This window comes from Saccostrea cucullata, unplaced genomic scaffold (assembly GCF_032062105.1).
Source record: "Saccostrea cucullata isolate Sc308-1 unplaced genomic scaffold, CSIRO_AGI_Scuc_v1 ctg3846, whole genome shotgun sequence".
Lineage (NCBI taxonomy): Eukaryota > Metazoa > Mollusca > Bivalvia > Ostreida > Ostreidae > Saccostrea > Saccostrea cuccullata.
In genome coordinates, this window is record NW_026932386.1 from 1 (window position 1) to 25,716 (window position 25,716).

The 25,716-nt window shown below is 31.8% G+C and overlaps 1 protein-coding gene across 1 annotated transcript; it reads right to left on the reverse strand.

Moving 5' to 3' along the window:
* Positions 1–2,723: 2,723 nt before the first annotated feature.
* Positions 2,724–17,747, reverse strand: LOC134234990 (angiopoietin-4-like; the record flags this gene model as incomplete). The annotated part of the gene is made up of 6 exons (XM_062717062.1): positions 17,009–17,747; positions 8,674–8,822; positions 7,316–7,399; positions 6,743–6,845; positions 3,169–3,327; positions 2,724–2,826 (listed from the first exon to the last, which is right to left on the reverse strand). Coding segments are annotated over exons 1-6 (1,337 nt in total), but the record flags the coding sequence as incomplete, so codon positions are not given.
* Between the last annotated feature and the right edge of the window lie 7,969 nt (positions 17,748–25,716).

Genomic DNA, 25,716 nt, shown 5'->3' on the forward strand with positions numbered 1-25,716 from the left:
GAGTAAAGAAGACGATTTTTAAAAAATTGCATTAATGTTAGTGGTTTTGGCCCCACCCCTCAGGTCCCAGCGAGGGCAGGGACTAGCCTATGACATTCAGAATTTTTGTTTCCCTTCACCCATAGATGTTTTATAGTGAATTTGGTTGAAGTTGGTTGGTTGGTTGCAGAGAAGAAGCTGAAAATGTAATAATAATAAGGCTCGACGCACAACGCACGATGACAGACAAAAACGGATAGCAATAGGTAACCTGAGTTTACGCAGGTGACCTGAAAACGTTGATTTTTCCCTCTGCGGGCCCACCTACCACTGCGTCTTTATACGTTGTTGTAAAGCTTGAAAAAAGATAGCAGGTTTCCTCAAACTTGATCCATCCTTTTTCACATTCTGTTGCACAAAATTAAAAGTTCAAAAAATAAAATCAACAGCATTCGGTATAATCTTATTAATCGGAATGCTAGCTTCAATGCCTATCTTATGCTGCCGAACTTTTTTGTGCTATTTAACCACAACGCTACATGTACCTGCTTTTTAGATAATGATGACACCAAGTAGACTTCTACAGATATTTGGAACATGTATTGAGTACCAATGATTAAAATGAAACAAGATGGTGCTTTAAGGATGAATGCAGATAGTTTCCACCATCGTATAAATCTTCTACGGTAAACCAACTATTATTCGTTTGCCTAAAACTTTCGCGAGGTTCGCGTCATCGCAAGTATTTCTCACTGCGAACCGGTCCTTAAAGTCTCTCTTTTAACAACAGATCGAGAAAAGGCTTGATAGCGAAAATTAATTGTTGTGAATTAGTTTGCCACCAGTAATCCGCGAAATAGATTTGTCGCGAATAAAAGTATGTTTGCAGTACTGTTCATATTATATTAAATGAAATACCGTATAGCGGGTTTTCTTGGCGGGTGTAAAATTTGGCGTTTTGCCTGCTCAAAAGTATGCCATTTATTTTAGCGGGTACATGGATTCAGCTCTTTGCAGATGGATACTAAGAAGAGTACGGACTATTTTAGCGATTAAAATTTTAGCGGAGTATCATCAAAACGCCAAAATAAGCCAAAATTAGCATCCCGCTAAAATAACCCGCTATACAGTATTTGGGGATAACGAACAGTATTTAAGATCAAGATACATAAAACAGTACAAAACAGGAGCAGAGCAAACGCCGACTTCTAAAACATGGAGATGGTATCAGGTGCCATGGAGGAGTGAGCATCTCCTGCCGAACGGTCACATCCGCCGACTGGTCCTTGTCATGATACGGAAAAAACAGAAAAATCCATCGTCAATTTAGTGTATAAATATTTAGTATTAGTATGAAAAACGTCAGTCAGCATTTGACTAAATGACAAATTTTATATAGTAACAAGGTAATTGAACGTACAAAATGATAACTTCAAACGAGACTGCTGAAATTCTTGTTCCATCAGCTTGTTTGTCAATAATTTACCACGTTTTAGAAATTGTTCATACGTAGTACATGTATAAGTACATTGTAAGGGAAGTTGACCATTAAAAAGTTAAACTCATCTCGTTTTTCATAGATCTTGGTTGTTATATTATAATTAACGTCTTTTTGAAGTTAAATATCCGTAAATGAACGAGATGTGTCTGACTCTGTAGTTGATAATTCAAATAAAATGTCCTTGCAGATGTAAATTATACATTTTTACTACGTTCCTATATTTCAATTTAAACAGTAAATACGTATACGTATTTCTGTAATTTACAACTTTAAATATTCATATTCAATTTTCACCGTTTATTGTCTAGAAGCCTGGTCTAGTGGTTCAGGTGTCTATTTTATTTGTTTTATCTTTCCATATTCCATGATTTCATCAATTAATACTAATGATTAATTCGTCTCACCTATCGAAGAACTTTGATGTCGTTTTAAATGACAGTTCTGTGTTCTTACCACATTAAATTATAAATCTGCTACAATTTTTTTTGTTCTTTTGTTAATCATATACGTAAATATAATTAATGGAAAGATATTAAATGGAATACACAATTTTTTCTGTAATGTAGTACATAAAACTAACCCATTGTAAATTAATGAATCTGGATCCTTTTTTTTTTTTTTTTGGTATCTTAGTGTTTGCTATATACTTTTTCGATAAAAATTAGTTCTCAATGCTGAGAAAGTGTTATACGTGCAGTAAAAGTGTATGGTTAATGAACTCCATCATTTGCTAAACTTTTCAACAAGCTTTCAATTTATATCCTACATGTATCTGCTAATGGAGGTAAGATACGTATTCAATGGAAGAATATTTTTATTTTAATAAATACAGAATTTTTTTTGCATTTCGGACACTGCTTGGGACAAATGGTCTTACAATTCAGTAACAACAATTTTTCCATACATAAAGGACATTCATACTGCGCAACTTGTAGGCTTTGCAATGTGTCCATAAGTTGTTTTACCACAGTTGTACCCAGTTGCCTTTAATAATCAATTTACGTGATTTTTATAGAACAAAAAAGGAGAAATGGTTAAATTGACCTCTTGCATTTTATTGATATTTATTCAAAAATTTTGAAAGATAGATAAATATGTGCATCTCGATTCGATTTATTTTCTTCTGATCATCATTTCTGATTTGTACAGGTCACTTGCTTTTTTGATTGTTGGATACCAGACAAAATCTATATGACTCGCGAAAAAAGGAGCATTTAGATTTGTCCATGTACAGAAATCATACCACCAGCCAGATCCACATCTGGCTCCGCATCTGTGTTCTTTGTCGTGGTCATATGTGGAAAAAGGGTGATGAATTTTATTAGTAAAATGTCTGAAAGCATCATCTAAAGTGAAAAGATAAGACTCATTAAAAGAATATACTGTTTTTTTTTCTAATAAAGCAGAACTAAAACTGTAGACGTATTTTTAATTTTCTACTTGGGGTTTCCGATATACAATGTAACTAGCATACAAAACTTCTGTAATTTTTACATGTACCGATCAAATCGAAATTGTGATTCTGGGCAAAAACATCTGATTCAATGACTCAGTGAACATATAGTCTTATTAAGTAATGTAACTTATGTAATCGTTTCAAATATCAGCTGCGTGTTTATAATTATCATTATGATCCTATGTTTTGAAAATGAGCACATAAATAATTTTACTAGCAGATAACATCTCACATCCATCTGTTGTTCCTAAAGACAGCATGTAACCTGAAGCCTCAGAAGACATAGAAAATAGGTTGTACTTTACATCAAGTGACTGGTTATTTGTACTTTTTATTCTTATGTATAAGTCGTTTTGGAAGGCAGTGGTGACTTTATTAATGACATCATTTCCTGGAGAGAGAAAAAAAACACAATACATGCATATTCAATTAAGGTATGTTACTCGTCGGCTTTTAAGAAAAGTTTATTCAAATTCTTTACTTTCAAAAATATTTGCAATTTATTTTTCAATAATATATCTTAGAGCATGACTTATTGTATATGAAAAATCCATGCAAATATAGAAATAAGTTGTGGTAAGCAGTCTCAAGAACAGACAGAATTCTATTATTAACTTAAAGAACACCCACTGAGAGTCAAAAATATGTTAATCATCTTGGTATCTGTTGTATTTATGTTAAGTAATAGCCAATTATTCATTCTGGTTAATATACCATAGAAAACAATTAAAATATTTTTAAAAAAAACAATATATTAAAAAGGGTTAAGTTTTCTCACAGAATTAAGTCGATAAATTAATAAGTTGGATTTGAAATATTTTGTAATACCCCTATGTACATGTACAGTGTGTTTCATAAAATATGTTACATTTGAATATACAATTTGACAAACACAACGCGGCTAGGATAATGTCTGTGAAATATCAAACTATTCAAACTGAGGTTACTCCTAGATATGACGTCAAGTCACTTCATACTTGAGCATACATGATGGGAAAAGATTCAAAATTTTTCCACATGGCATGCAATTTTTTTTTTTTTTTTTTTTTTAGAGTTTTTGTTTTTTAATTCAAGTGCTGGGATTGTTTATAAGCTCCACGTCCTGTTATGATGTTATGCATTTGAAATATAGATATACCTTTTCCTTTCGCTTGTCCAATATGTATATATTTAAACAGTAGCGAAAATTTGGTGTGAAACGCTCCCCGTACACGTCCGACGACATAACTAGAATTCATGAATCTAGTATATATTTGACTGGCACAAGTGAAAGACAAGGATAAATTGAAGATATTCTGCCTGAATCTAAAAGAGAAGTATGTCCTCTAACTGAATCTTCATGGGGGATTGTATGTAATTTATCCATTTTTTGTATAAATCGCGATAAAGGGTGGAAAATACTCCTTCATATGTTGGTAAGGCCAATTTCTCGTTAAATATTTTCTTAAGAATTAAAAATTATACCTGCCCACAGCACGTTTTATGTACTAGAAATCACGGTGAATTGATCAATGTAACACACTTTGCACAATAACTTTGTTATGCACTTGTGCCAAAGCGATTTTTGTGCAAGATTTAAGAATAACATAAATGTCCTTCACATGATCAACACAGTCATGTGACATCACAGAACTGCTTTATCATAATACCTGATTAAACTATTATCTCAAGTTGACTGCAATTTCAAACAAGGATCACACATTGAAATTAAAATCTAGCTCAAATTAAATGTATATTTTTAAGACATTTTAAGCCTTCGGACAGCCTTATCAAAACTGCGAAGAAAAAGATAAAGATAAGTCTTTTTATCAAATTGATGCACGTATCCATAAGATTCATAATTTACAATTACCAACTTAAACATGAAACACTGAATAAAATCTTAAAAATTAATGAAAATTGACAAAATTTTCAAGTTGCGTCATTTTTGCTACGTTTTACTTTTTACAATACCAAAACCTCACATTACGTACATGGTCCAAATGATCTCCATTAATTTTCCATTAAGTCAACAACAAATAAAAGTTGCTTTTTGAAGTTTTTAAAATTTGTATAAAACTATGTAATATTTTTCTAAGAAACTCCTCATTTGAAGGTCCATGTTCTTTTTAATTTCAATCAGTATCTGTGGTCTAGGGTTGTTGATACTGTTCTTAAGAACCCCTACAGAAAGGAACCCAAAAATTGAGATTGGCGAATGCAAAGGTCAAAATATTTCCTTGCATATTGAAAATTCGTACGCCGCGAACTTCTAATTATATTTTAAAGTTCATTATATGCTGAAAATGCTGATATTGCCAGAATAAATTTCTGAAAATATCTATCACTTTTCTCAGAAGTTTGCTACTCAAAGAATATCCACTTCACCAATAACATCTCCGCTTCCTAAAGTGTTAAATGTGTTCTGGTATTCCGTGTCATTTATCACATATTGGCTGTCCCTGTCCTTTAACTTTGTTATCACCCTTCTGATAAGAATCCTAGAAAGATTCCATTCTTTTTTAAATTTATTTCGGCAATTTGTGATTGAGTGGAATAGATATTGGCGAAATGGATTGGAAAAAAACAGCTTTACAATTCAGCACTGAGTGGAAAAGTCAAGTTCATTTCGAGAAATATTCAGATTATGATATCGGCGTTTATAGCAAAATAAATCATTGTAAGACCATGACCTCCTTGACTTTTTCACATGGAACCAAAAATGTAGGATTTGATGTTTATGGACAGATGACACAAAGAAAAAATGGATTGGTAAATATTTTTGGGATAATGTTATTGCCAATGATGCAAATAATAAATTTTTAGAATATAAAGAAATTGTAAACCTTCTGTGATGTTCAAAAGTCTGCCCTTCTGAAACCAACCTTATTTATGTATACAAATATTTTTCACTTCAAATTCCATTTTTGTGAAAAATTTGAGTTAAAATTAAAAAGTACGTGGTGAAAGGAACTCATTTTACTCATTTAAACATGACCCAAATTATTTTCAAATATTTGGAAAAAGTTTGTTTGTATCGTCTGTCTTTAATGATATATAATTTGTAATAGAAGTATGAAAGGTGAGAAAAATAATTATATTTCAAAATGTATGATATATTATGAAACACCCTGTAACAGGTTGTCCCAAGAGCACAAAAATTGACATGGTGCAAATAAATGATAATGATTCATTAATTTAAACAGGACAAACGAGTTGCTTTAATTTTGTTATAAGCAAATGACTAGATAGTTGTATTTGTACGAGCATTTACATGGGTAAATATTCATATTCGATGAACAATATTTTAATCGAAAAGGATAATTTATATTTATGCCATTTTATGTCAGGAAGTACTTTTATGTTTTGTGAAGAAATGTAATGTATGTTATTGTAACTCAAAATTAAAATTGCAATATCAATATCCATATTGTTGATCATATCGTTTGATAAATTGACAAAACAAACAAAATTTAATTTGTACATGTATTATCTGTATTATTTTTATGTATCTGAAGTAGGAATAAAATAATATGTTTAAATTTCCAACTACAGCTTTAAACAGGGGTAAAAGATTCCTGTTACAGAGTTACATGTATGCCACAAAAACCGATATATGAACACGTTTAATGTTTTCTTTATAAAAAACAACAATCATTCAGGAAGGGTTCGCTTAACGCAGAAAAAAATGTTAAAAATTGTTCGACAAGATAAATTCTTTATGTATACATTTGAGGGTAAATACATTGTGTACTTAAAAAAATTGCACATTGTGCAAGGAGTAACGCTATTTAAATAACTTATAATGTACGTGTACATGTACATACCAATCCAATAATTTCCTCGAACATCACCGAAACCTCTTTTATATTCGCCCCAAGTAGCGTTGAAATTTACGTGGGGATTTTCACGATTTCTGTGTTGTATGACCTACAATATAATTTAAATGATTAAAATACAAGATGAATTAATTAGCATACCACTAGAATGGACGGAAGTCCCCCTTCGCCTTCCCTACGCACATAAACAAAAAGGGATACCTTTGTGTTAAAGATCATAAGAAACAAAATAAAGAAGAATAAGAAAATAAATCAAAGTGGTGACACTGAACTACTTGATGAGCACATACTGGAAAGAATGAACACAACTATTAAAAAAGCAGAAATGATTTAGGGCAAAGAAAAAGGCACAAATATTGTAGTGGAAAAGAAAGTCTGACATGGCTCTGTTATCGGCTTGATCTGTCCGCTAAATATGCAGGTAAAATTACTGGAATCCCATGACACCATGTTTAGACGAGCCATTAAAAAACACGTGCAGTAAACTCCACCATTTATTAAAAACCCAAACACCTGACATCATACACAACACTATACATAATGGTCACATGATACACAAACAGTTGATGATAAATGGATGTATACATTAATTTGAAACAGGATCTGGCGGACGATCACAGAGATCAGCAGTGCTTCTAGAGAATTCTTAAAAAGAATCATAACATACAATGTAGTTACAGCCCAACCCCCTTCTCAAAATTAATTTTGCTGTGGATAATAAATTGCATTATTTCCTTAAAACTGCTTCAGTTATAATTAATTTATTAGTTTTGAGACAGAATACCATTTTAAAACTGTATTTTTGATAAGAAATATATACTTGCAAGAAATATAAATAAGAAATGCAAACAATTAATATATGCACAATTTGGATCAAAGTAACCTTTTACATGGATTCAGCTAAACAGTCATTTCTTGGTCCATTACTATACTTTTGTCAACTTAATTGATTCATTACATCGTTAATGTTTATTAAAATGACACAAGATTATAAAATAATTTTGAAATACGTAGCTCCAGTTTGATGAAATTATAGGAAAAAAATTGTTTTAATCTGTGTGCAAACTTCTTTAACTTACTATTATACAGAGAGAGAGAGAGATTTGGACTAATGACTATTTAATTTTAACGTTCTAAGAGGAATTCTCTGATTGTGCGATTTCTGTCATTATAACATTATAATTTCTTTTATTATATTTTTCATTAAAAATGTCAGTAATGCTGGAAATGAGTTTCATGTTATATTATGAACTTTACGCATTCACCCAGATTATGTTATACAGCGTAAGTAGTATTGTGTGAGTCTCGCTATACTACTAGTGTACTACATGTACGATTACTGTTTTTGACGGAATATGTACATAAATAAAGATGTCTTCTTATTTAGCTTTTATGTGAGAAACTTTTAGAAATAATTCTTGACTTTTGTTTTAGGCCCGACTTTACGCCAGTGTAGGGCTACGACTAGGCATACATGTACGACCTTTGACGATACGGGTCGAAGAGTCCAATACTTTTGGCTGGCTTCGGCTCACAGGAGCCATCTCAACGTGTTTATTGAATAAGTCTAGATTCCTTGCAGCCCTCTTCTTGCTCCCCCACAAAAACGTTTAAATACCTGTGTTAACTCATTTGTGCACGTGCCCTTGCCCTCCATCTCATCAACATTTAAATGCCCATGCTTTCATTGTAGTAACCATCAATATGTCAGAGTGATTACATTGTCTACCCTATTGTTTTTCAATTGTTCTCCTATAAAAAATGTAAGGTGAAGGGGAGGGGTTTATAATATTCTTTAATATTTATACCATTAGCATACTGTGATTAAAAAGGACTCCTAATACATCACATCTGTATTTTTGAAACTGAAAATGGGGAAAATTCAGTGGAATCAATGATGTCTTAAAATTATTTATTACCGTCCATCCACCTCCATCCAATTCCATGTCACATATTACATGAACAGAAGTAAAGTTCTTTACGTGTATGTAGGGGAATATTCTATAAACTCCAGTCTTCCTTCTTCCACAGTTGTAGATTTCGTAACAGTCGAACGGAACAATGCAATCTATGAATATATTCAAACATCAGAAAACATTTATTACAATCTTAAATAAGGTAAAATGTATCGTGATATTTTATGTTTTATTAAATTTTAAAAACGTTAATATAATTAACTCTAGGAAATAAATGTTGGATCACAAACAAGTATTCTGTTTCTATAAGTTATCACATATATTTTTTTTATCAACTTACAATATTTATACCCCCGCTTATTTGATTTGATATCTTACTTGTCCACGTAACTTAAGATTCTATAATATGATATCTTACTAATTCTTTTTGTGTAAAATTTAGATTGAAGTAAAATCGATTCTTCAGTATTAAAACAAAATAAGGTTTTTCATTTACATGTAAATTTACAAGGGAGATGTATTTGGCACAAGCAAATAACAATTTACTGAGAAATGAATGGTCTTATTTATTGCCAAATTTAGATTGACGTGTACCGTTTATTTCGTTGTACATAGCATATTAAAATTGATTATCTTATATTGTGAAAATTAATTTTCAATAATGAACGTGTGTTGGAGAGGTCCTTTACCAATTCTCCTACGGAACAAGATTCTCGAATTTGGACAATCTCTCCCTAGTTAACAAACGATACTGCATACACTGAGTCTGTATGAATCAAAAAAATAATCTATATTTCTGGTCCTCTAGGAAACCAATTCTACTTCAAAGTTTGACCAAATCGGTCATGGCCTTAGAAAATCATGATATAAATACACCCTTTATGGCTCGAACATACATATTTAACTCTTCAGACTTTCACGTAGAAAATATGCCTACGTGACAAGTCTGTGTGATTCACACACCGATAACTCAAACAAAACTTAGTGTATATACTCACGTTAATGAAAAAAACACGGCGATACTCGCGCTAACATGATCTCACAATGAGTTACGTTAGTAAAAATGCAAGATATAGGGTAGCGAATTTTTTCAAATTGACTATCCTCTTGATGCTTTAAAACATGTAAATGTAAATATATGGAATGTTTGTTGAAGTCTGTTGGTGAATTATTTGTGTGTAAATCACAAAGACTAGCACGTACATTGTATGCATATCTTTTATGAAGCCCTAGCGGGCTTCATGTAATGTTCCTACGTGACATATATACATACCAAACAAAAGTAAATCTTTCATTTCCCTGTTATCCTGCCGTAGTTGCTCTACTTCATTCTGAAGTCTTATCTGCTTGATCAGAAGTGTCTGAATTATTTCATAATTTTCACTGATCTTTTCCAAATTGATGCAATCATCTTTTTCGTTCAAATGAATATACTGAGAACTTGAACATATCAAGCCAGACATAAAGAAAGCTGCCCATACTACATGTATCTCCATAATTTTACAGTTTCTGTTCTTTGAACTTAGGTGCTTTCAAATATATCTTTTGGTTTTAAAACTTCCTTAAGAGGAAGAATTTAAATGTCTTTGCATAAAGTTTCATACAGCATTAAACACATCATTTCTACTGATGATATCTTTAGGCGGAATATAATGATAACATTTGTCGATTAAAATAATGTCTATATATTTAGTTAACCTTGCCTCCCGAAAATAATTTCCTTATATAATCTTTTATCCATTTGCTTACTAAACACACAATGTTTACAGATGATATCTCTAGGTAGAATAAACATAACAAATAACATTTGTCAATTTTAAAATAATTTTTATTTATATGTAATGAACAAATAAAACTTTCTTATAAAATGACAAAATGTTCGAAAAGATACGTTTATCTGCAAAAATATGTCAGTACACGGCAGGCATACTGATTTGAGTATGCACTAGTATACCCGCACTTTTTAAAGACAATAAGTTATAAAAAAAAAAAAATATCGTTATCCGGATCTTTCCGTCGGTACTTTTTTTTTGCATTTCTCATTCTTAACCATTCTGTTTGAAGCAGCAACCAATAAATGTTTTGGAATATTTAAAGTTAAGGTAAGGAGGCTGGGCCCAATTTATAGGGGAAAAGTTAACTATGAGGTCACTTAAATATAAGGCCTCAACATAATTTCTATAAAATGAAAATATTTGCTTTTTTAAAATGCTGGATAGCTTTAAACTAGAAAAACGTCTTACTATTACATGCAGTTTTGTCATTTGTCGAAGCCCACACAATAATTGCAGGTAGGACAAAGCTGCCCGTAAAATATCAAACTGTTCAAACTGTATTAACTTCTCTGAACTATCTAGATATGACGTCATAATAGAATATGACGTCAAATCACTGCATAATTGAGATTACATGGCGGGGAAAATGTCATAATTAATAAATGGCATGTATATTTGATTCGGGGACTTGTTGTTTGATGCAATTGTTAGGATTGTTTTTAAGCTCGAGTGTGCTTTTATGATGTAATGATGTTGAACATTCGAAATTTAATATCCCTATTCCTTATGCTTGTCAAATATGCACATATTCACACAATAGCAAAACAATTTGGTTTGAAACGCCCCCCTTACAGGTCCGTAGACAGAGTTAGAATTGGCACAAGTGTTAAAAAAGGACAAATTGAAGATATTCTGTATGAATCTACAAGATAAGTATGTCCTCGAACTGAATTTTGAAGCCTTGGGAAAGCCTTATCATAAGTACGAATTTAAATATTAACAATTCATTGATCGCAATGCACTTATGGTGAAAAATGATGCGCTACTAAAATTACTAATAACTTTAGGGCTGATCACCAAAAGACAACTTATGATGACCATGTATCAAAGTAATTTTGAAATATGGCTAAAAAATGTTCTGAAAACTCAATTATTACGTAACATTTCGCTGTACGTCTCTTTATCAATTTTATTAGTAACATTTCTACCTGTACCATAATTGCAAATTACAAATTGATAATATTAATAATTTCACCACGATAAATTAACAATTAACAAAATTGAACTTACTATAAAATATTCACTACCTTACTAGTAATTCAACTGCCGATTAACAAGGAATGTTGAGTTGTGAGGGGAAGGAGATGATCAGATTACATATGTGTGCTGATCAATGCTTGAACATGATGATAGAAAATTTTTAAAATGGAGTTTAATAGTGAAGAAAATTTAGCTGAAATATTTGTCTTTTCATTTTTATTTTTTATTATTATTATTATTTTTTTTTTTTGGCTAGCTTTTTGTTTGGGATATAGCTTCATTAGAAAGATTGTGTTAGAATCTCCGAAGTTATTCAGGACTTACATTTATCGATGCTTCAAACTTCAAACGTGATTACCGTGACATCTTTTAAATGAGGTGTTCATCACCTTCCATTTCTGTAATAATTTCATCGTTTGTTCTCTTATCTGAGCGCGAGTTCATTGTCTATCTTTTAACGGAATGTGTTTTCTTAGGTATTTAAAGAATCAATAAAGTAGTCCAATGCAATTATATCTTAATAAACTTTTTTTCTTGAAAATCCTTTTCTCTATTTTAGATATCTATATTTAATTTGCACATGTCAGTTTTTGAACCTTTCTGTATAGGATGTGTCAACGTCTTATTGGCTATGCTCCAAATGAAAGAAAATTTGCAAGAGTACTATGAACTATGTGGCTCAGCGATTATTACGTGATGCAACAATTATGTAGACTCCTCTATTTTCTTTACATTTCCAGCGATGAAAATACCCTATATACATATAAGTTTTGTGAATATATTCAGAGTGTAAATCAAACACGAAACTCGGGCACAACTCAAAGAGGACGCTATCTTTCATTTACTAGTATTTGAATGTTAAAATTTGCACAAATTCACGTACTTAATTAAGATTTATTTGCTGCTGTATTTTGTTAATATATATATTTATAGCCTTGCCCATTCCCTCATTAGGACATCACTAGTGCTATATTTCCCGAGTACGTTTCTACAATTGACCACACAAGGGGTTTGCAGTCGTATGAATTCATGGCGTTATGTAGCAACAGATGATGATAAAACGCCGCTTAATGAAAGAAATATCAAGCGTCACAATACACCGTTTATTTTTTTTAAAAAATGCATCAGTCTATAGTTGACATTTTCAACTGTTTAATGATATAATTCTTTCTTTAACAGATATTTAGCAATAACAGATAAGATTTTCAGCTAATAATTTATTGCATAAAGTGTTGCAATTGCAAGGGCATTTTATCATTAACGGTTCTTAGAGCGCCGTCCATACGCAGTGAAGACAAGGACGATGCCACTTACAATAACAAAGACCAAAAAAATCAAATAGCTACTAGATAGTGTTTGTTTGTTTATTTATTTATTCCTTAAGTCGTATGACTTATCAGATAACACAATTACAAGATACAGGATGTAAAGCACAGAATTAATATACATAAATGAAATATTTACATATACTTCTTTTAAGTTAATACTGCTTGTTGCATACAATATTTCCAACCAAACAGTGAAAAACTCAGTTCACAGATGTAAATCTATAAGTGCTTCTGCTTTTTGGAGGAATTTCCCTATATTACAAAGTTCACTCACATTTTCAGTTGATAATAATTGTAATAGTTTATACATGCTAGGTCTATACCAAAAATACTTTTTAACATACAATTTTCTGTACTCATGATAAAGTGGATATTTTAAAATAAAATTTTAAATCCCTAGGAATATGAATAAATCTTCCCTTCTCAATTATTAATAAATGTGCGCTTAATCTATATTTTGTAATCACTTGAATATACTTGGATGGAATTGGTTTCATTAAATAGGATTGCATGCACAGTTTATTTGTTAAATATCTATACACAAAACACTTTGAAGACGAAGAAAAAAAAGCATCACATTCTTGTTGAAAACAGTCAGTTAATCTTTGTTTGAAAATTTTTAAAAATATATTTTTGTTTGTAATATTTTGACAATACCAAACGTCTCCAAATCCTACTGAAAATAATAAGTATTTTACATTAAGTAACCAATTATATTTTGTACAAGAACTTGTCTCAATTCTTTCAAGCATATCTTGGTAAATACTTTTCAATATACAGTTTTCTGACTCCAATAGTTTTAGCCAAAACTTTATAATACGAACTTTTCTTTGAATAAAAAGAGGTAAGCGACCACGTTCATTATAAATCATCAATGAAGATGTATTTTTTCTCACTTTCAACATAATTTTGAGATATTCTAAATGTATTTTCTCTATAGCATCACCCTTATGGAATCTCCATATTTCACTTGCATAATTCAAAATACTACTTACATAAGAATCAAACAAAGACAGACGAGTAACATAATTAAAATGCACATTTTTCATAGACTTCAAAAGTTTAAACATACATTTCCTCCCCTGAGTAGCCAATTTTAGCTGAGCTTTATGAAAATTACCTGTGTATGTCAGAGTGAGACCAAGATTAGTAAACTGATTAATAGCTTCAACTTCCTCATCATTATAAAACCATTTAATATTTTGATTCAATCGACCAGACTTTCTAAATACTACTATTTTAGTTTTAGGCCACACCAATTTAATTTCTTGTTCGTCGGACATTTGATGAAAAAAAGTACGAGCGGGCAAGCGATTTAATGATAATATTATTAATTTTTGTAGGCGAAATATTTAGGAGGATCGTGAAAAAAAATTGAGCGGACTATTAATTTTTTTCCGATTTTCAGAGTAAGCAGATTAAAAATACGATAAACAAAGCGGAAATAAAACAGAAAATAGCACAGAATCCCCATGGTGCGGGAAATTTAAATTAATATTATTTTCATAGTTTTGTTTAAATACGAGCGCGCGGGTCCGACGAACAAAAAAATTTATTGGTGTGGCCTTACTTACATTTACAGATAATTTCCAATCATTACAATATGAGTAAAGCACATCAAGCGTTTTTTGTAATCCCTCAGGAGAATCGGAAAACAATACCATGTCATCTGCATATAACATTAAAAACAATGACACTTCTTGGAGACTAATATCATGACAATTGAACCTGATAAAGGATTCTCAAAATCATTTAAATATATAGAAAAAAGTAGTGGAGACAGTGCTTCTCCCTGAAGGACTCCTTGTTCTACTTTCAAAAGGTCACTAAAATTGTTTTTGTATTTCACACAACTTCTAACATTCTTATACAGAGACCATATACTGTTAAACATTTTGCCCTTGATCCCTAATGTTATGAGCTTTTGAAGATGATAATTTCTATTTATACTATCAAATGCCTTACGGAAGTCCACAAAACAACAGTAGAGTTTTTTCCCGTTCCAAAGATGTTTATCAATTATACTTTGCAGTGCAAAAATTGCATCTATGGAAACAACCCCAGGTCTGAAACCAAACTGTGCATCCGTTAAAATAAAGTTACTTTCGGACCATTTCATAAGTCTATTATTAAGTATAGTCGTAAATATTTTTAACATACAACTCATGAGGGTAACCCCCCCTATAATTATCTGTTACATCTGGATCAGCCTTTTTAAGAATAGGTATTAATTTCACCTTCACGCCATGTGAGGGGAATATTACCTGTATGAAATATAACATTAAATATTCTTGTTAAAAGTGGACTTTATTCTTCACACATAAATTTAAAATATTCATTTATCAAATTATCTTTTCCTGGCGATTTTTAGACAGTTTATAACATCTACAACTTCTTTAACAGTTATATTGACATCTAGCTCATGAAATACAGCATTCATATCATATTCTGTATTCCACAAATCAGTATATGTAACATCTTTACAGACACCTACATTTCTGAAATGTTCGAAAAAAATCTTCTACACTAAGATTACAATTATTTTGTGGCTTACGATTCTTAAAAAAATTCAAAAACTCCCTAGGCGAAGTGCGCCTCAGGTATTCTAACTGGCTACCTTGACATCGCCTAAACTCACATCTTGCCCTATTCATACATTTTTAATAATCGTTTTTACATTCAATCAATAATTGTCTATTAAAATGACTTCTACATACATTGAATATGAAAAGTTTCTCTTTGTAAATTCTATACAACTCTTTACATCTCTCATTAAACCAGGGTTTATTCGTAACTACTTCCTTATGTTTTTGTTTATTACAAATAATATGTTTACAATATGGCTCAAAAACCTCGTTCAGACAAAGTGTAAAATTAGAGATAGATTCCGAGATATCGACACCATTCTCCATAGAGGATACTACACCATTTAAATTGTGTAAAACACTTTGTAAATTCTCTCTCATTTCAGATATATTATCTTGATACCATCTATAAAAGTAAACTGTACCACTTATCCTATTGAAATTCTGAGAAATTTGTTCCAGTGGTTCTTCCATACATTTTTTAAAAGTAAGGAATATTGGTGCGTGATCAGACCATTCATTAAAATCAAGAACTTTAAAATCGACTAAATGACCAAACAATTCATAATCAACTACTGCATAGTCTATTACACTACATCCACGGTGATTTAAAAAAGTCAGTTTACCGTTAATATCTCCTGGCTTTCGACCATTACATATTCTCAAACCAAAAGAATTACACATTTCAATCATACGTTTACCAAAATTATTAGTATTACTATCATCTGTTAAAAGCACTGGCATTTCACTATCTGAATCATAACTAAAAATATCATCCAGCGTTCTGCGTATCACATTCGTAATTTTATCAGATTCTATGTAATCTAACTGAGCACCCACCCGACTATTCCAATCTCCAATTAGACCAATTAAACCCAATTCACTATAATTTAACATATCATATTCCAACTCCTCAAAAATATTCTTATCATACAGATTATAATAAAAGTTATTTTCTTGTGTCAAAAAGTGTGTAATCTTGGATATTCTCTTTGTTTTTCTTTTTCACTTTTTTGCGTGTGCGACTTTGTACAGTTATCTACGAAACAATAAATGTGAACGTAAAGATGATTTGTTTTGATTGTATACTGTTTAACGTCCCTCTCCAGAATATTTCACAGATATCCAGACGGCACCATTACCGGTGCAGGGCTGCAAATTTAGGCCTATGCTCGGCACTTGCGGCCTTTGAGCAGGGAGGGGTCTTTATCGTGCCACACATGCTGTGACACGGGGCCTCGGTTTATACGGTCTCATCCGAAGGACCGCCCCATTTAGTCGCCTTTACGACAAGCAAGGAGCTACTGAGGACCTATTCTAACCCGAATCCCCACGGGGCAAATAACAAGTGAATGATGTATTTGTCAAAGTAATAAGACAACTAACTTACCTTTAATATCTGTTGCCTTTTGATGATAATTTTCCATTGTTTTATTAAAAGACTCCACAAGAGTCCGCAAACCATTTTCCATCGACAAAAGACGCTCGATTAAACGGGCGGATTTTCTTCCATTCATTATACTTTGATTTTGAAAAGCATAGTTTTCTTGCAGCATTTTGTCATATTTCTCATTTAGACCGATTGTTTCATTTTTAAGAGAGTTTAGATCTCTCTTCATCAAAAATACTAACTGTTTATTTATATCAAAATTCTGCAACGATAGCGTTTGAATTTGATTTTCCACAAATGAAGTTTTCCTCTTCAGATATGAAATTTCCGAATCATTAAGACTTTGAACGTTTGCACTTTGGACTGTTGTATAATTACTGAGTATTGAATATAGATCTTCTATCTTTTCTTTGAGCTTTGTGTTCTCTTCCTGTAATATGTAGTCATTTATTTTCAAATCACCTAATTCCTTTACAACTTCGCTAAGCCTTTTCTCAAGGGCCTGGCTAAAGTTTTTGCTATAAATTGCATCCATCACCAAGGTATCAATTTTCTGTATCATAGAGAATCGCGATAAACTTTCTTGATTTAATATACCCCGTATAATTTTTAATTGCTTCCCAGAGGTCGTGCTTGGCAACAGGGCCGTTTTCTTCGTCTCGTCATTTTCATGAAAAGTAGCATGTCCAAAACTCTCATAAATACACAAAAGTAGGTATATCAAAAACACACCCCTCATTTTTTCTATAACCGCTTAATCAATCATTTAGGGAATAAGAACATTGAAAGCATTTGCTCAAATTCAGAATATGTTGTTTTTCGATATCTCTTATATATAACATGCATTCGTCTGGGATTCGTCTGGGATTCGTCTGGGATTCGTCATTGCTTAGAGTAAATGGTGCGCAGGGGAAAAGGTTGTTTAATCATTCATTTTCAATTAATGCATTCAAACGTGAAATCATGACATGTGGATCTCGTATCTGGCCTCCCTCTCAAAAAAAAAAATAGAACAAGTATTTAGCACATATGTAACCTTCCAAAGTGAATGGTGTTTTCTTTTCATAATCACTTTTATAGTTGTTTTTTTTTCATTCGAAAAAAAATACAGAACACGTTCTGCAATTATCTGTAGGTTGCAAAAATAAACTTTTCAAAGATGTCATCTCAGGTGACGGAGTACTCCATATCAGCATTAATTAAAGCATATAATTATTTACGGTTAAGGGCTTTAAGATTTTCTGCACGTTTCATTTTACAACAGATTTCAATACACATACATACATATTTTTAAAAAAATATTTTTTAAAAATCCAATAATAGAGCGTTTAAAAATCAAAGCAATAGCGGTATGTATGAAATAAAGGGATATTAAAAAAAGGAAAACTTAGGATGATAGAAACATAACTTCTTTTTTATTTTATTCGTATTGAGAGTTTTTCTATGCACGTATGCTCACCCTCCAAGGCACCTGATCACACATCTGATAATTAGGAGATCCGGGTTTGCTCTGCTCTTCTTTTGTATTGATTTTTGGATTTTTGATATTAAATACTATTAGTTATCCAGGTTCAATCAAGGGTGTACGGGGATTTACCCCGGGTTTTATTCCATACACCCTGAGGCCGAAGGGTGTATGGAATACAACCCGGGGTAAATCCCCGTACACCCTTGATTGAACCTTGATCACGAATTTATTTCCTATGTATCCGTAAAAATTCTTTGTAAAGGCATAAATCCAATCTAGTGTGTCTCAACCTATCAATAAGATCTACTACGTAATACAGTGCATTGTGACGTCATGTCATTTGCTTTGTATCATAAAAAAGCTATGCATTGTGACGTCACGTTTTATTTGCCCCCTGCTCAATTCGGGTGTACGGAAATTTACAACCGACTTTGTAACCAATCAAAGCTCGTGTTACAAGCTACATAGGAAATAATGTTTGTTATTTTCATATGTTTCATCCTTATGTACACGTAGTCTTTGCTTGTTCAACTTTCTGACTAAGGTGTATTCCGTATACCTGATCAATACCTAGAGCTCGTAACGGGTGTGGATTCTCAGTAGGAGATGCCTACTCCTCCTATACAACTGATTCCACCTCTCATGATTGAAGATGTCCCTGTTTTGCTTTACCCTTGGCTCGTTTTGTTGAATGGTTTATGAGATTAATAGCTGTTCCTCATCTTCTCTCTGACGTCATTCAAATCAGACAATTGTGTTTTCTGCACATTAAGTTAGTAAAATTTTCATTTCTTATTAGGATCAACAGGACTATCCTATCTCACAATTAAAAGGATGCATAAATGTATGTGCAGGCATCTTTTACGAATCCCGCAATTTTTCCATTCTTTTCAGATGAAAGTGTTTGAGGTTCAAGTGTGAACCTAAAAAAATTACCTCTAACATACTCTTAGGAAAAAGAGAGCAATTATGATTTTCCACACCATGACACTTCTCTCTCTCTCTCTCTCTCTCTCTCTCTCTCTCTCTCTCTCTCTCTCTCTAATCTATCCATCTATCAATCTATCCTATTCGTCTTTCTAACTATTGTGAATAGATATTAAACAAAGGCTGACTCGTCCTTTTCTATCAATAAAAGTAACCCTTAGCCACATTAATTTCTCAACTGAAATTTTTACCTCAATCCATTATAATTTCTCAAACCCTCTTATAAACAAATGCTATTTCAGATAACTTCTATGTATGCAAATTAATTGATTTCATACGTATGTAAATATATATATATATATATATATATATATATTTGGATAGAAATGATAAAGTTGAGCTGAGGGACAGAATGTATATTTTAACTCCTTGTTCGTGATAAAGGTAGATCAATTTATTAGTTTTAGAAAGAAGTATAACAAAATGATGTTTCTGTTACTAAACTAGAAATATAGATATTTTGTATTTTACACATATTTTTTTCAAAATGATTAATTTTTTCCATTGTAAAATAAATGTTGATATACACTCTTATCGCATTTTCAATTTTTTTCACAGTGCGTTGATTTTGCACCAAATTAAACACACTTTGAATTTTTCCAAAGTTCCTAGATTCCTTTCCAATTCTAATGCAACTTAAAATATTTTTTGAAAGTGAGTTTTTCAAGGTGTGTTGTCACATTTGTGTTTTTATTTTGTGTCAGTGGATTATATCAAACCACTTTGTAAATTAAAATTTAAATTTAAAAGCAAGATATTTTTTTCCATTGAATTACTTTGAAACGTAGAAAATATTTATTATTTTAAATGCGCTACCCACATATACAATTCATAAAATAAAGACAAAGAAAAATATAAAACTACATGTACTTCTGTATTTCATTTTCATTTTTCCCAAAGTTGCAGAATACATATTTCTCGTAAGATATTTAAAACTCCTCCTTTACTTCTTGATATAAATTGGAAGCTGTTGGCATAGGCGAGGAAATATCCAAAAGGGACTCCTTGTCTAAAAAGAATTATTCCTATGCATTTTTAATTGTAATTGGAATATAAGGATAGAATTTAAAAAAAAAAAAAAGAAAACATTCATCTGTTCATTTATTTAATTAAGACAACAAGCTTATTCTGCAATGATAAATGTAGTTTATTCTCTAAAATGATACTGTCTGCGATTTTGTATCAATTGGAATATATGTATAATATTTAATATGTTATTATTGGTATGAATTTCGATGCTTTTCATTTCTCCTTATATATATGTTATTAATATGTATAGAACACACCTCAACAGAAAACGTATTTATAAGGTATAAGGTAGAATGTAATCTTTTTAAAGAGTAAGCTGACAGACGAAGGGACGTTTTACGTCACATCGTTTATCGTTCCATTTCAACCCTGTACTCCATTTCTCAACACAGTGTTCCACCTTCCCAGCATTGTTAGGTTCGTTTTTGTGCCAATTCGTGTAAGCTGGTTTACTTCCAGTCGAAATAAGGACAAAGCTACCTTCATTGAGTATATCGGTCAATCCAATCCAGGCGTATTGAAAACTTAAAATAAAAGGTTAAATAGATTCGCTTACATATATCTATAGATAATTGTCAAATAGATAAGTTATAAAAGGTACCTCGTGACTTTAGCTGCAAATCAACCCATTCTTCTTCATCTGAACCTTCCATTTCAATAAGATTAGCACCAGCTGCAACATTGTTACAGTACTTCTGTTACAATAAAAAGAAACACATTGACAAACTCCAGTAACATTTCGAAATAAATTCTTAATTTAAATTCAACATTGTCTAAAGTTTATTCAGTAAAATACGCAAATAACAGTGCTACTCACAAAATGCAAGGGGGGGGGGGCACATTTTACTTTATTAAAAAGTTATAGAGTTCAGTATATCGCAGGGTCATCGGGTATGAAAATCCCTTTGTATTGGGCATGAATTCATTAAAAATTTGTTTGTTATAATGGAACGAGTTAATTTATACTGTATATAGCGTCTCCGGTTAATTTTAATCCCTTTCGCCATTGTCTTAATTGAGTGAATTTTAAACGGGACCCTGTATTCAAGGAACATTACACTAATTCTTAAACAGAACTTTGACTGGGCGAATTTAAAACGAGGTTAAATTGTTAGCAGGTGTAAAAGGGCTGAAATAACACGGGTGGAAAATAATCCTGCATGCTTTATTAATTCTATATTTGTTCTCGTTGGATCCACCTACCACGGCGTCTTTGAAATATGTTTCCATGCTAGAAAAAAGATAGCAGCTTTTTCCAAACTGGGTCCATCCTTTTTCACATTTTGTAGCAAGCAAATCGTATCCTGTAAAATTGAAATCAATATTTGATTAAGAAAAGGTGCTATTAATTTTAGACGATTAGTAGGAGGCTTTCAAGTCAAACAATAGTCAGGTACTTGTTGAAATTTTAATACATGTATTTCATTTTGCAAGTGTTTGATAGATAGTGAGTTTAAAAAAGGAGGTAGAAACTGTTCCTTTACAAAGCAGTTGGCACCCTTGAAGTGAATGTAAAGAGACCTTTAGATGAGACCCTAAAACCAAGACCCAGTGTAAGCGGAGGCATTGGCACCTCACTGCTCAATGGCCGTAAAATGCGAGTAAAGGTAGAGATTTGATTCCCTTTACCGATATATGGTGACATCTCTATTTAAGCATATTTTTTTAAGAAAGGAAAGTTATAAAAAAGATACAATCCATCATTTTGACCATTTGTCGTTTACAGCTGTAGCATGTAAAAATTTAATGTCTGCTATTACATGAACCCTAATTATAACAAATTGGAGGATTTATATTGTCAATTGGTACATATTGTCGTCGACTGCCCTTCTTGCAGTTATTGCATATTTTCGCTGACTGAAAAGTTGCAAAAGGAACCTCTCCAGCAATGAAATGTCAATTAGGTTGAAGTGGATTTTTTTTAGAGAATTTTTTTTTTCAAAACTCATTATTAAAATATTAATAAAAATGAAAAGTTGATGCGAAAAGCTTCGGAAATGAAATGCAGCCATTTTTTTTATATACTGTGACTGTGTTTAAGCTTTTATTCGTCTTAGGGCGGATACATTGTACTATAATGGTTGGGTAATGACGCTTTATCAATTTTGAGTTGGGAATTTCTACATTACCCCCTTTTCCTACATTTATTAAATATTTGAATGTCATTTCATTATTCGATCGTCGGTCCATTTGACTGCTAGACGAATAGCCGACTATTCGTTGACATCCATAAAATGTACACATTATCGCTGGACACATGTCTTATAGGCTTACCCTAACAACATGAATTGTCTCCTCACACTTACTGTTGATTTGTTGTCTCTGAAAGTTTTTCGAACCTCTTTGACGTGCCTCGTGTGCTTTCTCATGTAGCGTTATTCTTAGGTAATATATAGGCGTCTTTTCATATTTTCCCCAACGAAAAAGCATTTCTGCCCTCAGTACATATATTTTTGTCAGAAAAAAAACGTGTCACATGACAATGATTTGAAATGCTTGCATATAATTATGAATAATTACACTGCTTTGCCTTCTTTAGAAAACATATAAGGTATTCTTCTATATTTTTCTTTAACATTTGGACACTGAATGTTGCCCGCCTTATTCCCCGGTTGCCTTAATTGAAACCCTATCTGACATAAATTTCACTAATTTCTCCTGCTATTTCTAGTAGGAAATCCGAGAATTTCTGAACTGGAAGGTGTGGGGTTTCGGTGAGTCTGAGTTTTTGACAGGCAAAAATTAAATGATTTGTGTTTAAAAGTGGGTAATTGTATTTATAGAGTGTTTAAATATATATTAAGGACATACGAACGGTTCCTTACCTATGATAACTTTTCAAGATATTCTAAATTTAAACTTATAATATCATTATATGTTCTTAGGCAAAAAATCAGCATGCGTTACCAAGTGTTTTCAAAAGAATTCCAATTTTTTTTCATCAATTGTTTTTAAGTAGAGGTGTACAAATCCATAAATAGACATTAAAAATATTTCACACAGTTCCTTCATTTAGTGGAACTCTTCAACTCCAGGGAAAAACCCAATCAAGTTCAAACTACGTCTCACATGACCTTACGTACTTTAAAAAAGCAAGATATTAAGGTTTCAGCACAAAAACTTCATAAAGTTCAAATACATAATAATGGGCGAACGTTTGCTCATAGCTAGAGGATAGTTTCATTCAAAGATTAATAGCCTAAAGAGATTTTGGTCTTATACTGTCAGCAATAAATATCGCAATTTTTCATTATACAAAAATAAATTTACCTTCATCATTCATTCATTAAATTCTTTATTTCTTCATTATATGTGATAATTCATACTTTACCGATATAAACATACTGATCATTATTATGCTTCCTGTCAGTTTGTCTCTATATAACCTATACCCTACTATTCTCGCATAGTGGTCTAAGGATTTATATAGCGTAAGCATACTATGCCGAAATAGTGCACGGCTTTATTGACTGAATAAAATTCTTCCATGCACATGCCGGGGATCGAACTCAGGACCATGAGAATGTCCGTCCGATGCCTTATCGATTACGCCATAGAGACGATCACTAATTAAACAAATTTTATTGAATATATAAACTTCATTTATACAATTGACACAAGAAGGAGAAAATAGACAAATATTATTTGAAAACAGTTATATTATTCTAAGGAACTTTAGATTAATGTGTACAACAAACTTTCAAACTAATTATATACAGATCGTTAGATGAACTGATTTTATAGGGTCATTAAAACGCTTTTTTATATGACGCTTGATTGAAGGATGTAAAAGAAAATTATCAATGAGAATCGACGTCTGCAAACAAATAAGGCTTACGAACAAAACAGAAAATAAAGATGTGTTGCTTTGGGACAGAAAATCCCGACTTATTTAGAGAAAATACTAGTAACCAAAATAACTAAGCATGCAAACAATTTTAGCATAAATATTTTGAATGAGTTCTTGCAAGTGCGCTGTTTAAGCATCGATATTTTCAGGAAAAAGTCAAATAGATTGCTGCATAAATAATTACAACAGTCAGCATAATAATAACAATAGTGTTGCATTATGCATGTACTATGCCTAAATAGTAGGCAGGGTTTGAGACATAGTGCACTCGCCTCCGGCTCGTGCACCATGTGTCAAACCCTGCCTACTATTTAGGCATAGTACATGCATAATGCAACACTATTATATAAATAGTTTTCATAATACACAATTTAAATGCATTGCCGTTTAAAAGGAAAAAAATGATATGTTCACTTATTGAATTCTTAAATTTTTTCAGCTCTTGGACAACTGCAGTAATTTGACGAATATTTTGGACTGCTTCATTAAATGACATCGTGAGATTCTGTACATCATTTTGCAAAGTGTATTTCTCTTTTGTTAGTTCATCGTAGTTCTGGTAAAGGGTAAAGGTTTCATTCCTTAGATTCCACAATTCTTTGTTTTTCAGTACTAACAGCTGTTCTTTTATATCTGTATTCTCCAAAGATAGCGCTTCAATTTTCCTCTCAAAACCTGAGGATTTTCTCTCAAAATTAATATTTCTGAATCATTATAGCTTTGAAAGTTTGAATCATCGACGGTTTCATTACCACGCATATTATTTGTATTCTTTCTTCAATTTGACTGTTTCTTCCTTTAGTCTTTCGTCGTTTATTTTGAAAGCATCTAACTCCTTTACAACTTCACTCAACTTATTTTCAAGAGTCTTGCTTAGGTTTCTACTTTCCATGGCATTCATCATCAATGTCTGAATTTTTTTTCACCATTGAGAATCGAACTAAACTCTCCTGGTTTAAGATATGTCGTAAAACACTGAATTGTTTTGTGGATGTTGTACATGGAAGTGACGCCGATTCTTCCAAGGCATCATTATTGGAAAAAGTTCCTTGTCCAGATGTTTCATAAAGAAATAAAAGGAACAATATCACTAATATAACTTTCATTTTCTACAAAAGCTGTCAATCGTGTACTGAATAACTGGGTTTGTATTTCTGAAGATGAAAATTTACTCATTCACAAAGGTGTCGTTTTTAATATATAAGATGAATTATCAGAGGTGTTTGAAAAATATTTCTTTGAAAGTGATAAGACTTTTCAAACAAATGACATTTTTATAATTGCGTTTAATTAGTCAGAACAAAAATATCTTAAATGCCCCCTCCCAAGATAAAAACACCTTCAGTTATCTTTGCTAACGTGATGTTTTTTGTT